Genomic DNA, 19,368 nt, shown 5'->3' on the forward strand with positions numbered 1-19,368 from the left:
ACCGGCTACCGAAGCTTCCCTTACCACAGCGGAGCTCCACGGTCGCGCCTTTCGCTAAAGCACGCTCCTCGCACCCAAGCCCTCCGCCCTGACCCGGCCTCCGAACGCCCCCCAGCGCCGTGTCACCCACCCGCGGGGCCTGCGGCGCCCGGGGGCGGTTTTCTGAGGACCGCGGTGCCCACCCCCCTCTGCAGCCTCCCTGAGGCAGCAACGGCCGCGCCCTGCCTGCGTGAGGGAGGCGGGGACAGCGCGTGGGGCGGGGGCACGTGACGGGGCCGCGCCGCGCCGGGAGCGCGCACGACGATCCCGGAAGTGGAGGACTACGGTCGCGGTCTAGTGAGGCGGCGGGTCGGGGCCGCTCGGGAAGGAAAAGGGTTCGTGGGGCTGCGGTGGCGGCCGCCACCCCCTAGCCCGCTCGGCGGCCATGACGAACTTCATCTCGGTGCAGCTGAAGAAGGCGTCGGAGGTGGACTTGGCCAAGCCGCTGTGCAAGTTCATCCAGCAGAGCTACCCGGGCGGCGACGCGCAGGCCGAGCACTGCCGCGCCGCCGAGGAGCTCAGCAAGCTCCGCAAGAGCGCGCTCGGCCGCCCGCTCGACAAGCACGAGAGCGCGCTCGAGACCCTCCTCAGGTATGGCCGGGCCGGGCCCCTCAGCGCACTGCCGCGCCGCGCTAACCCCCGCCGCCATCCTTCCCTTCTCCCCTGTGCCCCGGGCGGCTGAGGCGTTCCGGCGGCAGCCCCGGGCACAGGCCCTGGGCGCGGCGGAGCCGGAACCGGGCAGGCCCAGGTGTGAGCGGGGCAGGGTGGGGCGGAGGGCCCGGCTGGAGGAAGCGGCCGCGCCGGCTCCCGCGGCCTGCAGGTCGCCCGCCCGCCTCCCCGCCCCCGGTCTGCCTCCGGGGCGGGCGCTCGGGGCCCGGCGCTGAGCGCCTTGCAGCATCCCGGGGTTCCCCAGCCTCGCCGCAAGGCGCCAGTGCCTGGGCGTCCCCGGGTGCCGTATGATGGCAGGGCTGGCGGGCGGCCGAGGCCTAGCTGGGAGGCCTTAGCCCCGTCAGCTTCCCCTCCCGCCATTCACGGCTGCATCTAGTTAGAAATTGCAGGCTATTTTCCTTCTAAGAGAGTAGGTGTCTTTTGTTTTAGTGTCACATTTTGCTATTACAACTGGCAGCTTTCTCTTCAGTTTTATTGTGTTTTTTTCCTTACTGTCATGTTTTCCTTCTGTTTGCGTTTAGCAGCTTTTTAATGTGTTTGTAAAGTCACACCCTTATTTTCTACTTAACACACCTACTTTATTACCAGAAAGTTTACCGATGCCTCCGGTGTGCTGGAATTATCATAAGTTAGTTGAGCGAAAGATTGATCTGTACCTTCTGCCCGGTAAACTGCATAAAGTCTGCTCTAGGACTACCTGCTCCATCACCTACAAAAGCACTTGATCTTTATTATCTCTCTAGAACGTTTATGGATTTCAGTACTGACCTACGGGGGCAATCCGGTCATTCTGTTCCTCTATGTTGGAGCTACTGAGCCCATTTATTTGTAGCTCATCTACTCACCAAGTTCACTGTGATTCATTCACTAGGTTAGTACTAAGTCGACACTTCTATTTGCAAAGCTGTGGTCAAAGATTTGCAGTACCAGGATATGAGTTTCTGTGTGGTGGCAGCAAATTTTTTGTTGTATTAAAAAAAGGGAGAAAGATAGGTATTTTCTAGTATAGGGAGAAATAATACTTGTAGACATGATGCATTTCTGTAATATCATGAACAAGTAGAAATACATTTGATGTTCACTAGAATTTCTTATTAATAAACTTAAAATGGAGAGGAATGGAAAGGAAACAAGTGATTTATTAAAAAGCAGACAAAATTTATAGAAAGAGTTACTAATGTTTTTTGAGCTTATCAACCCTTCACTGGGTGTTTGGGCTATAAAAGCTATGACTGTACTGATTGTGTTTTGCAGTATCTTTGTGGTTTCCCTTTCTATTCTTGTTTATTACTGCGTATGCTTTTGAAGGTTCTACCGTGTATGCCTTTTGAAGGTCAGGGAAGTAAAGGGCATTGATGAACTGAAAGAATAAATCTGCTAGCCAAATTTAAAGGCGTATGATTATCTTCCCTTGGACACTGGAACTGAACTTTCTTTTCTGATGGTGCCAGTCAGGTTTGTGATTAGTTTCTATCTGAAATCCCTGTTGGGCCCAGCTGCATCATATGACTTCACCCTATCTAAAAGCTTTCTGGTGCCAAAAGAAGAAAGCCCTCTCTTCAATTCTGGTAGGCTAAAGGTGTTCATGGCTTTCTGACTGGTGAGCAACTTGAATGAGTTCAGTGGAAGGTCAGATGAACGTCGGGACTGGCGCAAAAGAGGACAAAAGTAGTATGGCTTGAAAGCCAGGGGGCTGAGCAGGACCTCCCTCTTCCTACTGCCGGTAGGACATTAAATTCATTCGAGTCAGAGTGTGCAACTTCACCTCAGGTTTTCTCCCTGAATAATGGAAGGGAAACCACTTGCAATTGCATAATTATCAGTTTTCCTTTTGAGTCAATTCCATATGCAGTGATCTGTTCTCTCTGCTGCTGATCAGTAGGTTACTCCAGCTGCTGTTGCAGTAGTTGGGAGGTGTTGAATGTGGCTCTGCACTGCTGCCACCTTATGTGTGAACAAGAAGTGATATCCCTGCTACACAGAAACTCCTCTCATAAAACACCTGCATTTTAAATTGTATCGTTTGAGAATACTAGTTCCCTTTACAGTGGAAGTGAGGTAAGATGAAGATCTGAATTAACTGTATGTTAGAGAAAATAAAACAATCGGATGTTTTCCCCTATCTCTAGCAAGTTATGAGTGGTTTGTCCCTCTCTGACTATTTATATTCATTACAGTTGCTGGAAAATCAGTTTCTTCTTATTCTGACATATATTCTGTTAGTACAGTTACCGTAAAAAGTCAGGCTGTCTGCATACCCAGATGTTTGAAGTATCCAGCTGAGCTTATGATTGAAAGAGCACAAGTGTCTGAGTGCCTTACATTTCCTCTGAAAATTACCTTTACTCTCTATCTTTATGTATTTTCCTGATGCTATTTAAGAGTTGTACTCAGTTTCACGTTTAAGTACCAACTTTAGCAAGATTTGTGTTGAAGTTGGTGTTTAAAACTGGTTTGTTAGTGAAGTAATGTCGGACGAGCTAATTACAATGTCGATACCCTTTGCATCAGTGTACTTTGCGGTTTTTTATAGACCGTAATACCTAGTAGAGCACTGAAACAATTTAACTGTTAAGAAATGAGGGCTTAATCTTCTGCTAATTAAGCTAGGATTTGCCCAGGGTTTTGTGATCTTTAGAAACCTTGTTTTGCTGGGTAGTTACTGCAGATTTTTTTTTTTCTTTTACAGAAGAAATGAACTCAGTTGCAGCCCTATTTCCTAGGCAAACACTGACCAATAAAGCTTTGAAAGTGTGTGGTGCACTGTTGTTTGACTGATGAACACAAATGCTTCTCTTGAAGTGTTTGAGGTACCCAGTGAAAAGAGGCACAGTGTAACTGGGAAAGACCTCAGTCTGCTTCCAAGCTTTCTTTGTTTTCTGAGAATCTGAGTGCTCTGAGGGTGATGTAGGTGAGCTTGGTACAGATGTTTCCCCTTAAATTCTGTCATAGCAGATTTGATTTAGTGTTTGGGATTTTTCTTCTGAGTATAATTATAGCTTCAAGGGGATCCTTGCTTCCTCTCTTAATATTAAAGAAAGCCTGGACTACTTTGTTTTTTGGAGTGATGGAGTGAGTTTAATTGGTTTAATTTTGCTGACAACTCTTGCAGTTCTTAAAAAAAAGGGGGGGGGGAAGGGTGCATGGCTTTATTTTGAATGGTCAAATTCTCGAGGGGCTGAAAGTTGCAGTTCTGGTTTCCAGCTGCAAGTTCAGGACTCCAGTTCTTATCTAGAAGAGCAAAGGCAGATCTTGGTCTCTTTCATGTTCTTTTGAAGAAGATTTTTCTTTATGATTCTTTGAAGGAGGAAAAGGATTTTAGGTTCTTAATGCAATACATGTATTTTAATTAAATTTTAATTTAAACCTTGACTTCCAACTCATTTTTACTAGCATTTAGGAGCGTGTAATGCCTATTTTGGTGAAAGATTGCTGTACTTGGAGGTGTAGATCTGTATTGTGACATCTGACCACCCTTTCATTGCTAGTAGTTGGAACTTGGGCAGTTGATATGTTTGCGTGGTTTTCTGTAGTTCATCACTCTGGCACAGTCAAACACACAATGCTCATCTATGTTGCGTGGTAATTTCTGTTGTTTGTGTCTTGATAGATTACTATAAATTTTGTTCTAAATAACACCTTTTATGTTTTCCCTCATCCTTCAACATGTAACTGACTTGTGCATCAAATGTGGCCATTCTTTTGATATTTATTTTCTGTCCTGTGCTGCTAGTTTTATGCTGTTCTGTGGTTAACATCTTCATTTACCACTTTATTTATAGATGTTTAGTTTATATATACCATTATGTTTATGTATGTTTAGCTACTGCTAAACAAAACTAAATTATTTCGCATGGGTGTTTTTTTCTCTCTTTCTTTATTTTTGGTCTGCAGAGTTTCAGAGAGCTCTTAAATCTTGAGTAGAATTTCAAGTCCTGTAATAAAACAAAATAACATCACATGCTTTAAAATAGTAAAGAAAATAGTAACATAGGTTCTGAACTTGTTTAAAATCAACCAGACAAAAAGTCCTGTGTTGTTGGTATTCATTGATGTTAAATGCAGCAATATGCAGGCTTGGGGGAAACACACACCTCCTTGGCTTATTTTCTTTCTTTTTGTGTCTCTGTTGATGTACAAAGCAGAGTCTGTTTGCAAACAGCCAACGTTTAGGTGGGCCAGGCTTCACAAGGCAATTTAACAGGCTTTTACTTCTTTACTACCCTCGTGGCAGATGAGGGCAGCGTAATGGTGGAAGGTGGGAAGACAGCTCGGCTTTATTGGTGACTTTTGGTTAACACATTAAATTGTGGCAGGAGGGAGAGGGCATGGAAAGTCTTTGATAGTACCTGAAAACGGCTGTGTTGAGACCAGCCGAAGGCAGTGAAAGAAATGCATTTAAATATATCAGTTGAAGTGATCTTCAGTGTTAGCGTTGAACTAATTTTTGTACTGCTTGTGTTAATCTATATCAGTGAAACCGATTAGCTCAGGAAATGGCGGGGGTGGGGTGGGGGGTGGAGTGTGATGGTGTGATTAAATCAGGCCAAGCTTAAACCGATGACAGCATCAGCATGCAAAGCTGCATTTCTTCAACTACAAAAGGGATGTTGCCCTGTACAATTTTTATAGATCAAGCCTTGGATGTAAGGTCACTTAAAAATTGTAACAAAATTATATTTAACTGTTGCTTCATTTCAAGTGGTATGTGCTTTCAGGGTATGACCATCAAAAGAAAGATGAAGAAAGTAGACAAATGAAAATCTTTACAAAAAATAAATATACATTCTTTTAGAGCCAGTACCTTTCATGTGCTGGCTTCATAAGTGTTGGAAGATATTAGTTACTGTGCTATCACATAGTTTGAAATTATCAGACTGTTATTGCCAATATTTTAGTCTTTCTGAAAAACAACTTTGATCTGTAAAGTTAAGTTTCTCAGTAGAGGCATTTTTGAAATCTGACTTCATAACAGCTGCAGTTGTATTAGCAACCTCAATGCTGACAATATGGCAAGCTAGAGTACACATTAATAGATTTGTGTAGACAGTGAGAAAAGTAGTCATTAGCTTTAAAATCCACATTAAGGTTTGGGGTTTTTAGTTTTTTTTTCATTAGCTATACCTTTCACATACTTGGTAAGTTGATAAGTTAGAATTAGTATTGATTAAACTGCTATCACAGTAAACATCTTCAGGGTTTTTTTTTAACCTTAGGAGCAATTTCTTTCAGCTCAATTTTTAGTAGAGGTCCTGTTGGGATACTGTTGCAGATCACTGTAGCTTCAGAAATGGCTTGGTATATTGTGTCTTAAATTGCAGTGTAAAGAAACAGGAACAATGTTAACCCTATTTCACTGATTGTGAAACTCGTTACTACAAGGTGTTTTGTATATTGGCAATATAAGTTGTTAATAAAATAATTGGATCAGTACTATGTTGGGTGTATGCCAATATGGCAAGTGCTACAGGAAGAGTGTAGGAAACAGGCTTCGCATGTTACACGTTCTCAGCAGTTGGCAGTTTAAAGGTTTTCTGTTCTGCATCCAGCCTGTCGTGTTTAACATTGAAGTGGCACAGGTGTAGGGTACAACTCAGGAAAACTTTAATTGCTCACTGCTGCCTGCATAGATTGTGTGAGGGACTGTGCTATACTTGCTATATTATCTTTCTGGCATTCTTTCCCCACTGTGAGTAGACAAAATATTGGCACAGAGAAACTTCTGCTTTTAATTCACTGTGACTGCTACAATATACTCTAACGAAAACTGAGCTTACAACTGAAGAATTTTATCAAGGACTAGGCTCACCAGCTGATACCGTACAAGGCAAATGGCATCTATTTCAAAGACACTGAAGTTTAAACAGAAAAGTTTAGCCAGAAAATGTACGGGAGTGCGATATAATGTTTTGATCAAGGGAGTGCAGTGCAGCTTATTAATGTGTTAAATGCTGTACTTAATTTACTTTTGCAGCATGATTTAATGTCTAATGTACCTGTTATCTTCCTGTATGTATACAGGGTCTCCTTTGCGTGACATTCTTTTCTAAACCATCTTCCTTCAGAAGGTGAAATGGGTCAGCTTTCTGTGTCATAGTCTTCTACTTCTGACTGAGACAGTGTTTGCACATTATCTGTGGAAACTACCTCCTACTGAACTTGTTCCTCTCCTGAAAAAATCCCTTTAGGCAGAATTCCTGTGTGTCCTGCAAATTCTCAGTAGTTATAAACCAGCCTCACAATTTATGTATGGGATTTTTGCACTCTTTTTCTTATGTGCCAGCATAAGAAACAAAACTCTTAATATGATTTATCTAATAGCTATTTCTTCTTTTTTTTTTTTTGTAGATACTATGACCAACTGTGTTCAATTGAACCAAAGTTTCCATTCTCTGAAAATCAGGTAAGACGACTTATAAAACAAACTGAATCATGGCACCGATGATGTATGACTTCCAAGCCTGTACCTAATCCACTAAACAGTACTTCTCTCCAGCAAGGCATTTAATCTCTTTGAACCATATTTTCCTAATCTCTGTTTATTTTCTAGTCAGTGCTCGTATATAGTCTCTACTGAAACTTCACCTCTAGTGGCCCTAATTGCCTTTGTTTTACAGATTCAGAAATGTTTTGACTTTGGCTAGTGATCACTGCAGTCTAGGTCAGCAAGAGTTGTGTTGTGCTGATTCCTCATGAATTCCAAATGAAAATCTATTTCATACTATGTTATAAAGGCTTTTAAAAACATAATTTCTGTGGGAAGACCTTTAGTAATGGATGGAATATGATCTTTGGTTTTTGAAGTAGGGCAGATGTTTCATTCACAACAGCTAACATAATAAGCTGCTTTATTCCTACCTCTGCATCTATAAATTAGCTAATTTTTATCTAGACATGCTGTTCATTAAGTGGTGGTTTGGTTTTTTTTCTCCATACCCTTCTTTAGAATCCTATCTTTAAGGAGGAATTCAGCTTAACTTCTGCCTATTGAAGTCTTCTTCCAGTGGACCCTAGAATAGATCTTTAGGCTTCTATATTTTGGTGGAAAAAGATGTACATTTTCTTTGCATGTGTATACAAAGAGGACAGAATTTCCATTTCTTTCCTGATCAAGTAATATTTAAGTGTTAATGTTACGATTAAAAGAAAAGGTTTCTTTCAGACTTACAGACTACAAGTAAGGGAAGGATTTTAATGCAGTTCAAACTGATTTGAGTTTTGCATGTAGCTGCATTCATTTGTAGCCAAGAACTGCACTTTGGTTTTTAGTCTGTAAATGTCTTGACATGCAGATTTGCAAACCCTGAGACATGAAGAACTGTAAAACTTTAGGAGCAAGTTCTGCAGATCTGTAAACTGTTTCATCAAAGGGAAGTAGTCATCAATGGAAGCAGCAATGAGCAGCTGGGGACCAGAACTTCCTGAACTAGCATTGCTGCTAGAGGAAAATACATTATCAAACAGTACTGTGCTCTTTCTTAACTTTATTCTTCACAACCACTTTAACATGAGGAATTCTGCTATCTTTTTTGGTCAGATACCAGTTGCTTACAACTCATTTGGTCAGCTAAATAAGGAATTAAATTGTGGAACTTCAAAGCAGATTCTGTGAAGTGTTTGTATTGTCTATGAAATAAATGCTGGAACTGTTATTGTAAAACACACTGGTTTTTACCTGCATTCTCTTTCCTGCGTGCATTTCCTGATAATGTTGCTATTGACTTCACTCATAAAAATGAGTGAATTTTGATATTACAAGACAGTTCCAATTATGCTAGTAATTTGGAACAGTGGAAACTGCCTGTTGGGTGGTTTCCTTTTAGCTGTGACTCTACCTGACTGTCAGACTTCCTGGGAGAGGGAATATCTTGGTTTGGAAATAAATTTATCTGTCACTCAGAATATGAGCAGAGCTGAAAGATTATTTTGAGAATTTCTGCTTGAAATGTTTTGAGCAAACTAACAGGAAGGAAAAAAAGGTAAATTTTTAAAAATAACTCTTGATGATTTCCTGAAACTTCCAGAATGTTTGTAGTGTTACAGGTGAATTAAATGTTTTATGCAATTACAATATAAAAGGATAAATATGTGAATTTTGGATATTTTGTACCGTTTACATATTTAATTTTAGAGATCAAGATCTCTCTTTCTCCCAACTTTCAGGTCTGTGTAACATTTACATGGAAAGATGCTTTTGACAAAGGATCACTTTTTGGAGGATCTGCCAAATTGGGTATGTGAGCATCCCAAAAGAGCAAGTATTAATGATATTAAATTTTGAGAATATTTCTATATAGCTGAATTGTTAATAGTCTTTCTAGTATTCTCAGCATAGCTTTTGAATGAGTTCAACTATATTGGTAACAGATTAATCACTCCAGCATTGATAATGAATAAATGGCCACCATGCAAAGAATTTCTATAAATTTGAGGTTTAATATTAGTTTTCCAGATGCACGAATAGATCTGCACTCTGATAATAGTTGTGCTGTCTGTTCCTCAGTCTTTTTGGGGAGCAACCCCAACTGACATTAATAAAAAATGTTCAAGTTAATGTTGAGTTTCAGTAATACATTTTTGGCAATCCAGCTTTTACTGTTCTAAATAAATGAGATCCTCATGAGATGCACTTTTGAGTGAGCGAGTCCCCTCTAGAAGAAGGGGGGTGATGCTAGCTGGCTTCAGTAACCTAGTCTGATGTCACATTTTGCTCAGGAGAGTAGAAGGATGTGCCCGTGCCCTGAAATGATTCTCCTATCGCTGCTTTTTAAAAAGATTTTCATATAGATTTGAACACCTGGAAAGAAAAGAAGAATTGTATTTGCTTCGAGCAAATATGAGGAGTTTGCCTGTATGACTAAAACGGATCACAGACTTACAATTCTGCACTGCAAATTGGGGATCATGAAATGAATTTGGAACACTTGCCAACAGAGAAACTAAGACTAAATCCTTTTGAGTTAAGTGAGGAGCTGTTCAGTCATGTGTCGTCCTTCTTTAATGTTTCTATTTATACCGAAGTGTTCATCATTACTAGCATTGCAAGATGACCGTTGCAATTTTGAAGGTCTAGACAAAGCCTGAAAAAATGTTAAGAGTACTTAGTCTCTTTTACCTTTTTTAAAGTTTTTGTGTCCTTCATATAGTTCTGTCAGCAGCTACTGAAAGCCTTTGCAGCGTTGTGTGTTCTGAATACAGGTGCTAAAGTTGTGCTTGTGTGAACTATATGTGTAACAATAAACCGCATTTCTAAGCGTAAGCAGGTGGTGTACACCTTTCTTTGCTTTATTTTCTAAATGTTTTAAGAAGTCCTTCTGGATAATTGGAGAACTTCCTGAAGATGCTGTGTTTTTTCTCAAAATTTGATTGTTTCCGTCTTCTTTGGGGCTAGCACTTCCTGATGACTGAACCTGTTTCATAGCGAAGTTCAGAATACTTAATTATGGCTTAAACATAGTCTGTGAATTGCCAGAGGTTTCTAGTAATTGTGAGAAAAAGAATCAGTAATCATAACGATGATTAGCCTGAGAATTTGAATAAATGTGATGTTACAGCATCTTAAGAAAGCTTGCTTGTCTGCAGGTTAATTATCTAGTAGTCTAAGTAATCTGTGAGGCAGATGACCAGAGACGTATGCAACAGTCCACGTGAAATATCAAAGAAATTCTGAGATGTGAGTAATGCTCAGTTAACAAGCAATGGAATAAATTTGAATTTGAAATTTTAAAGCAGATATTAGTGGAAAGAAATTAACAAAAGGAGTTTTAGTGCAGTGCTGTATCACGGATTATCGAGATGTTCCTCTCCAGATTAACTATAGCATGTGTGTCTCACTTTATTTCAGATCAGACTTAGCAGTGGGGTTTCTCAGTGAATAGCAAAGTTTTCAGTTACTGAGGGAGCAAAATTTCTGTTGACTTCTAGGAGGAGGTGATCCTGTCTCCAGATGGCAATTCAATGTAAAACTCCTTTGGCTTTCATGGGGACAAGATGCAGGAGTGCAACTTGAGAGTTCTGGCTCTTGCTGTGGTGACACACTGTCTTCTTCCCATCTTCCCCTGAATCCCAAGTCTGTATCACAGGGGTAGCTGACAGATACTGTGGCTGCTTGAAAAGTGACCCAGTTCACGGCATGCCATGTAATCTGAAATATGTTGTCTTAAGTTAATAGGTAGAGCTATAAACAGATGAGTCTGAGGAAAATCTATATTGCTAAACAGCTGTTCTCACTGTAGTAAATCACACTTGAGATGCAGTCCAGGGTATATAGTAATTTTGCACTTCAGAAACTTTAAAGTATATTTTCTTCCCTTTCTTGTGTTAGTGTCAGTCTTTTGAATGATATGTAAATTGTGCAAGATCTTTTTAGAAAAATTCTCGAAAATAAACTACAGAAGAGAGGTAATCTAGATAAATGAATATTTTCTTGATGAAATACAGTGACTGTGTAACTCTTCACTTGGAAACAAAATGGAAAAAATAGCATGTCAGATATGGCTGCATGTATGAAAACTTTGTGCAGGTCAGGGAGCGCTAACATATCTGATATATCTCTGAAGTTTCTAAATAGGTAGCTGTATGAGGAGGTTGGATGTTAATGGAATGAAACAAATGTGCCTCTTTAGGACCTTCATATTTTAAGGATAACTTAAGAGTTGTACCTGGGTTTGTGAAATTGAAAATTCACCAGCTGAGTTTTCTGCATTCTCCAAGAAGAGTGTCTAGACACTTTTTAACAGTAGTAGGAAACTAGTATTGGCAGTATTTAGATTTCCCAGTGCCTGTATATGGCCAGTACCCTTTTGAAAGCAATTAATAGGTTCAAAATGGTTTCTGTTCAGATATTGCTGTTTCTAGAAGTGTGGGCTCCATCCTCTGGGACTATGAAGTACTACAGGAGTTGAGTCTGGACATGCCACGCTGCTGTCTTGTGAGCCCAAGTGTTAATTAAGTAAATCCTTAGCTGTTCCAGTACATGTATAACTAGGATATTTGTCAGCATTTTCACATTTTCAGTCTGAAACAACAGCTTTAAGAGGTGAAAAATTTCCTGTATTTCAAATGATAGTAAGACTAAGAATGTAAAAATCTTTGGTCTCAATGGGACAAGGCAGTTAATCTTGCATTCAGGATACAGTAAGAACATGTAATTGGGCAGTTGTTGCAAAGTGATTAATGCATAGAAATTAATATTTCAGATTATACTTGAGTAATGCATGTGTTTCTGTATCTTCAGGAGCCAAAAAGCTGCACTCCAGTTAGAAAGACTTTCAAATTATTTTGTGTATTGTGTAGATTTTCATACCACTACTTTTTTGCTTTATGCCACTCTGTAGCTCCTCACATCAAAACATTTTTGGAAATGCTAAATTAGGTTATGTAATGCCTTCAGAATGAAGATGTCTTTTGACTTTAAAAGTTCAGTGTGTTTTTTTGTGTGTGTTTGGTTAGGTCTTTTTTTGGTCTTGTAACTATTAATATTTTTAAGTATAGATACTGGTTGTGTTGGCCTCATCTCTAGGATGCCAGAGGACTCAAGTTTATTTTCTTAATAGTATGGGTAACTGTCCATCTTGTTTGCAGCTCTGGCAAGTCTGGGGTATGAGAAGACCTGTGTTTTGTTCAACTGTGGAGCATTGGCAAGCCAGATTGCAGCAGAACAGAATCTGGATAACGATGAAGGACTGAAAGCTGCAGCTAAGCACTATCAGGTACAGAGGGTCCCTGCTTATGCTTAGGAATTCAGAATTATTAATCTTAGAACATCAAATGAGTATGTCTCAATCTTAAAGCTACATATATGTAAATATATATACACATATTTTCCCTGTCTTAATTACAAAGGTGGATTGGCTAAGTACAGGTCTTGGCTCATATTCATTTACCAGCTTTGAAAGATTTAATTTCATACAGTTCCCCATAGCCCTTCCCCCAAGTGTGTTGGTAACTAATAACTATCAGCTTAAGACTTAGTAATTTTAGCTAGTATGAATTTTAGTTTTAATGAGTTATACAGTAGTAATATCTTTGTCTTTGTCAAATGCATTAAAAATTCCATGTTCTTATGCTGTTAGGTGTAGCTGATGGACCTTTACTTATAGTCCATCTTGATAAATGTATTGGTGTAAGTGGCTTCAAGAGCAAGAAGTCAAAAGGAATTGTTTCTAGTGGCTAAACAATAAATGGGAAACCATTCTCAAAAAAGCCTTTTTTTTGATTGTTATATGTATTCTATTTGTATGAGAACCTGTTTGGAAACATGAATGATAATATATTATCTTTTACTTAGTTTGCGAGTGGTGCTTTCCAACACATCAAAGACACAGTTTTGTCAGCCTTGAGTCGAGAACCTACGGTGGACATCTCTCCAGATACAGTTGGAACTCTCAGTCTTATTATGTTGGCTCAAGCCCAAGAAGTCTTTTTTTTGAAAGCTACAAGAGGTATATCTTAATTTTTGGCTTGTATATTTTTATGCTTGTTAGAACTTCCACAAAAATGTACAAGTGTTCTAAGTTATGAGCTTGTAAAGGTTGTTACAGAAGCTTTTATTTTTGCTTTTACTGATCTCCCCTCCCCTCTACCGTAGAAGGTCATTAAACAAAACTACAGATGCGACTTAGGAATTTGTCTAAGGTTAACCTGACAGTGCAGTTGTCCCATTTGCCCTTCCTTCCTTTTTATGTAAAAAACCATCAGCCATCATCTTTACAAAGAATTTTGCTGGTTTATATTTTTTCCTTTCTCCCCTTGAGAACTAAAGACATTTTCTAGAAGAACTGAGAGTACTAGAAATGGTGCATAGGGGTTTTACCGCTACTCCCCTGCTCCGCTGCCTGGGGAATGATTTCATGAGAATTTAGAAAGAAATATGTGTCTGTGCTAGGAAATGGGAAATTTCCTAAGGGTTTAGGGGAAACAAATTCTGTTTGATTGCTGCTATTTTTAAGAGAGGAACTCTTTGGCTCAATCTAAGCTTGAGAATGCCCCATTTATCTTAAAAGGTGAAATTCTGCAGGTAGAACAAAGAATTATATCCCTAACTGTTAAAGGTGGGTTATGAAATACAGATTCAGAGGCTGCATATTTTAATACAACTCTTAAAAAACATATGCTTCAAAGAAATTTTCTGTGGAACTAGCTTTGGTACAGAATCTCTTATTCTCTGCTATTCTGCTCTTCTCTCTGAACTTACAAGGTTACGCATCTAGAAATTACAGAAATCTAAAAGTAGAAACAAGGGACATAGAGGTCACTTGTGACTGCCTGCCAACTCCTCTCTCTCCCCATGTTGTTTGGAATACAATGGAAGATGAAGGTTATCTTAACTGGGATGTTTCTTCTCTTCACAGGGAAGATCCCTGAAAATTCTTGTAGCCTTGCTGCCTTTAGGAAAATTTCAGTGAGAAACTATTGTCCTTCAACCAACTGATAAATGATGTTTATGTTCTTTATCATGCTGGTAGCAGTGTTATAGCCTCTGGCTATTTGGACATTGCTTTGAAATAAATTTGTATAACAAATGCCTGAAACTTTTCTTCAAAGCAGGGGCAGATGCTTACCTCATTTTGCATGGGGAATAAATCTGTGTCACCTTCTTGATTTCTTCTTATTCGAAATGTGAAAAAGATAAAGCAGGGCTAATCCAAAACCCACATGTGCCCAGTGAACTGAAGATTTGTGTGACTACTCCCAAGACCACAAGTCTGCCTGTATTAGAAGGACAGTAAGGTTAATAATGATCTGACTATGGAGGCTGTAGATTTTGCCAGATGTAGAGAGGTTCCTTCCCTTGGCAGGAGAGATGTTTTTTGTAGAATTATGTTTGACAACATGATTAACTTCAGAAATCTATTTTTCAAGTGGAAATGCTTCCAAGTTTCATCTCAAAAGTCAATGCAGCATGAAGCTAAATTTGAGTATTTAACTATTTACTTTGCCATTTTCTGTTTTTATTTTGATGTGAGGCAGTCCATTTAGGAGCTTACCAGCTGATAGTGTTATTTCTGATAGAACTGAGTTTATTCACAAGTTGAAAGAAAGTAGAAGTGTTTGGCAAAAAACAAATTGAGTCAAATCTAACTCCACTGTGTAACTACAGATGAGTTCTTTAATTTCTGAACCTTTCTTAATGTTTTCTTTGTGTCTTTAAGTCTGCATGTGTTTGCTGTTCCATCTCAAGGTTTGCATTTTAATGGCAATGTTTTAAAGATATGTGAGTAAAAACTAAAGTTTCTGATGGTGAAAGATCTATTCCGAGCTGTCAGCATGGACAAATGGTTTTTGTCCTCTAACGTTTCTTTGTTAATGGAAATGTAGTTGATATGCCAATATTTTTTTTCTGTTAAGAGTTCAAGCTCTATGAAGGAAGATGCAACTACGAGACACTAGGTGGGGCTAGAAGTACAGTCTATTTAGATTTTATGTGGTTTGGCTTTATTAAATATTTCGTGCACTGGACGGAAACATTTTAGCAAAGAAGTTAGTTGCTAGATCTCATAAGCTCCTTTCTGTCTCTTTCTCCTCTCAATCCTGTTCCACAGTGAAAAGATCTTTCTGGCATACCTTAAATGCATTTACCTCATAGAAGGTAAATAATTTTGGCTCACGCCTGAAGTGTTGTAGACAGATGTGTGAATATGCTGGAATAAGCAGCCCACTTGGGAATTCTTTTTATTTCATTTTGCAATTAAGCATAATATTCTGCACATTTCCTAATCCCCCTAGACCCTCCACTTGTGCTTATCAATCTGGCAGTACCTAAAAATCACCTGAATCAGAGGATACTTGTTTGTAAGGGCAGCTATTTAGAGCAGATGGCCAGTGTTTGCGTTGACTGCCCGCCTTCTCTTGGAAGGCTGAATTGCTAGTGCAGGCCAGAAGTGATTATAAAAGGAGATAGATGCTGCATGTTCCCGTTTTAACACTTCTGGCTTCGGGAACAGGGTAAGGACATGAGGCAGGGAATACACCTGCCACTAGGCCCATGCAGCTCTGATATGAGGTAGTGGATACCACTTGGAGGAAATGTGGTTATTTATGTCTATGAATGGTGTTTCTATACTCACAGTAAGCTAACAGTGGTGTGGACTGCCATGGAAAGGGCTGTTCCCTTCTCCTCGGTTGCACTTCTGCAAATTTTTGAGAGTCCTGACATGGAGCTGGGTTAGAGAACAGATTCCGCTGAAAATCAACTATTTTTTGCTAACTATATTTCAGCTAAATTCTTTGACTGTGGCTGCACAATATCTTGTGCTAGCACAAGGGAAGGCTGGGAACAAGCTGCCAGAGCTAGAGTGGGACTGTGGCTTTTATTGGCAGCTTGCCATTGGTCTTAATCCTGCATAAATGCTAGCAGCTGCTGGAAGATTTCTTGTACTGACTGAACCTTCAACACCATGACTGAAGTAGAAAATCTGGAAAGTGCTGCTGGATGTCAAGAAAGAAGAATGGGATCCCAATGTTAAGCTATAATGTAAAGCTGTACCCTTAGAATGCAGTTGTTGCTGTTTGAAGATGAAGTAATTTACCTGCTCACTTGTAAAAACTGATGATGATAATTTTTCTTTGTTTTTTCTCCCCTTCCTCCCAGATAAAATGAAAGATGGTATCATAGCTAAACTAGCTAATCAAGCTGCAGATTACTATGGTGATGCTTACAAACAGTGTCAATATAAAGATACTTTGCCCAAGGTTAGTAACTCTCATGGAAATAATCTGGGATCTGCTGTTGTTATGAATAGCTGTTATTGTTTACAATGTACTTGATGAAATATACTTAAAATGTATCCTCAAGAAAAGCTGACATATTGCTGTGTTTAAGGGAAATGAACCTGTAAGTTGAAAAACAGTGAAGAATCTAGGAGGCAAAAGATAGTGTGGTGGATTTTTTTTGTTTTTGTTTTTTTTAATAAGTAAAATCTTATTACATGAAGTGTGTTTACTTGCAACAAGTTTCATTTAAAGTGACCTTGAAATGTTTATGATAGCCTTTAAAGATGCCTTCATAGTATTTAACACCTAACTAAATCTTTTTCAAACTAACACTTTCTAATGGGGCTTAATTGGCTTCTAGTCTCAATGTTTTCACATGAAATTTGCTTTCATCTTGACAGCATGAATACAGTGGTACTGTTTCCTTACCTGTTAATGAAAAACATGAGTGGAAGTCAGTGTGTGTCTTCTGTTCTTCTGCCTGCCTTCTCCTCTTCCTCCACCCCAAAACAGTCTTGATACTTGTAAATTATCTCAGTTTAGTCTTGACTGTTCACTTGAGTGCTGTTGATTTTAGAAGATGCAGAAGGATCTTTTTTCATGCTTTTTGAATATATACAGTGTAACAAGAACTTTAAAAATTATTAGGTGTTCAATGTATCAGTATCAAATGTATAATTTATGTTCAAATCATAAAATAGTAGAAAACCTATTGTGCGGTGTTATAAATGTAAAAGTTGGTTAAGATTTACTTACTTTTCATATTGTTGGAGTCTTGAAATTTATATCTAGCTAAGCAGGAGATTGCCTTACATAGTGCTTTTTTTTTGTGAATGTCCCTGGGAAGCATCCCTTGTTGTTAATTTGCAGTTGTTTTTCATTCATTAATAGTTTCAGAACTCTAAAATAGCTATTCCAGCTATCAGTGGTCTGTCTTGTAACTTAATACGCAATCTTAGTCAAATAATTGCCAAAGTATTTGCTAAAGGCACTTTTATTTCCTCTGGGGAAAAAAAATAGGTAATTATTTTTCCCCCTATTGTTTCTAATGCAGAATAGAATCTTGATAATGATAGAAACTGTATGGGTAAGGGCTACTGTACTAACGTAAAAGCATTGGTTTTTTATTCTGTAGCAATACATTACACAAATGCCTTTGTAGGCCAGTCAGTGACTTTATATATACTTTTGAAAAAAAAAAAAAAAAATTTCTAAGTTCAGTTGACATCTTGCTTGGCTGCCTCTTGAAAGATTCTTATATACACACGTATTTCCTCTCATGTATCCTGTGGCATTTTACAGATTGGGCCAATCTCTCACTTAAATATTATGTTTATAATTGATTTCTGAGAGGCAATGAGATTTAAAGCCATTGCTTTGTCTTTTGTTGTTGTGGACCTTTCTAAATCATAGATCTGCTCTCTGTTCCAGTTGCACAGTAATCTGTCAGTTGATTATTTGAAAGAACATAAGGTTTGCTAGTTCCATGGGTTAACACCAGCTCTAGGAACAATTACATGTTTAGGAGTGTGAAATAGACATGGACTTGATGCATCAGATTCCAGTTGCAAGGCCTCCCAGACAGCTTTTTTTCTTCCAAATTTACTCTCTTTTTTTTTTTTTCTTCGTTTCTTGGGGGCAGCAAATTTGTACAAATGTGAAGAAGCAGATCTTTAAACTGAGGTCTTTAAAACATCACTCTGGTTTTCCAGTGCTCCTTGATTTAAGAAATAAAACACTAAGGCAAAATCCTTGATCAAAGACCATGCTTATACTGTGGGCTGCAGCATAATGTTTTCTTCATGTCTTGGTTGGTACTCCTGCAAAGATAAGTGCATTTATATAAAGTCTGAAAATGACTTTTAAATTGTTTTCCATGTCAATAGTTATTGGTCCTCTTTATTTGTTCTTTGCTTTCATAATTTTAAAGTTACTTTCTTGATAGGCCTGCTGCTGTTTTAAGTGTAATTGCTTTGTTAAATAAAAAAAAAGGCCTGTCTTCCCCTCCCCCCCTTCTTTTAAGAACACTTTGTCTTGACTTTGTCTTGGGAGCATTTGGGTGTGTTCATGCAACTATCCTTTCTAATATATGCATGCATTTCTAATCTTTGAAGTAAATGTTGTGACTTCATGGCTTTATTTTAAATTGTGATCAATCTAAAATAATGGACACTAAGAAATTTGCAACAACATATTAAAACAAAGAAGGGATTCAATCCATGCAAAGTCATGTGGTCTCTGACATTTACCTCTAATGTTATAACCTATCTAAACTATTAATTGGGTGATTCTAATTTCCTTTTCTTCTTCCTTTTTCTTCCTGCATCCCATGTTGTCTGTGGTGGTTAATGTGGTTGGACTTTCCCCTGGTCAGTATTTTTATTTCCAGGAGGTGTTTCCTGTTCTGGCTGCAAAGCACTGCATTATGCAGGCCAATGCAGAATATCATCAATCTATCCTGGCAAAACAGCAGAAGAAATTTGGCGAAGAAATTGGGAGGCTACAGGTGAGTAACTTTTTTTCTTCTCTGAAAAATATAGCAAAACTTTAAATCCTGAAAAGCTAGCTCAGAGTTCTAAAATTCAAATAATTAAGAATGAAACTTATTTAAAAATTGCGGAGCATGTTTATCATGTGAATGAAATAATTAGCAGCTCCAAAGATGAGTTATATCTGTAGCTTTTATAAAGATATATTTTGATGAGTTTTGGGCAGCTTGATACTGCTTGACGTGTTGGGCCTGTATCTTTACGTTTGCATAGGTTTCTTATCTCAGTACAGCTAATATAACAGATTTCTTAATAAATTTTCTGAAGTAATATTATTTAAAAATACCCAAAACATTAAAATTCTGCCTGGTACATACCTAATTACTTTCCTGCAATCCTGATTTAAATCTGAATAATATTTGAAAAACAGAGAGAGTTATATTTTAGTCTTTATGGT

General features: G+C 38.7%; 1 protein-coding gene across 4 annotated transcripts in view; it reads left to right on the forward strand.

Moving 5' to 3' along the window:
* Positions 1 to 259: 259 nt before the first annotated feature.
* Positions 260 to 19,368, forward strand: part of PDCD6IP (programmed cell death 6 interacting protein) — a 35,192-nt gene continuing 16,083 nt past the window's right edge. For 2 of the 4 annotated variants that reach the window (XM_075083535.1, XM_075083536.1), the window contains exons 1-7: positions 260 to 630; positions 7,057 to 7,111; positions 8,872 to 8,941; positions 12,292 to 12,419; positions 12,998 to 13,151; positions 16,301 to 16,401; positions 18,797 to 18,928. In XM_075083535.1, coding sequence (XP_074939636.1) covers positions 425 to 630; positions 7,057 to 7,111; positions 8,872 to 8,941; positions 12,292 to 12,419; positions 12,998 to 13,151; positions 16,301 to 16,401; positions 18,797 to 18,928 — 846 coding nt within the window. In that variant the 5' untranslated portion in view covers positions 260 to 424. The remainder of the gene's footprint in view (positions 631 to 7,056; positions 7,112 to 8,871; positions 8,942 to 12,291; positions 12,420 to 12,997; positions 13,152 to 16,300; positions 16,402 to 18,796; positions 18,929 to 19,368) is intronic. The other 2 variants (XM_075083537.1, XM_075083538.1) reach the window with 1 other exon arrangement.

This window comes from Phalacrocorax aristotelis, chromosome 2, assembly GCF_949628215.1.
Source record: "Phalacrocorax aristotelis chromosome 2, bGulAri2.1, whole genome shotgun sequence".
Lineage (NCBI taxonomy): Eukaryota > Metazoa > Chordata > Aves > Suliformes > Phalacrocoracidae > Phalacrocorax > Phalacrocorax aristotelis.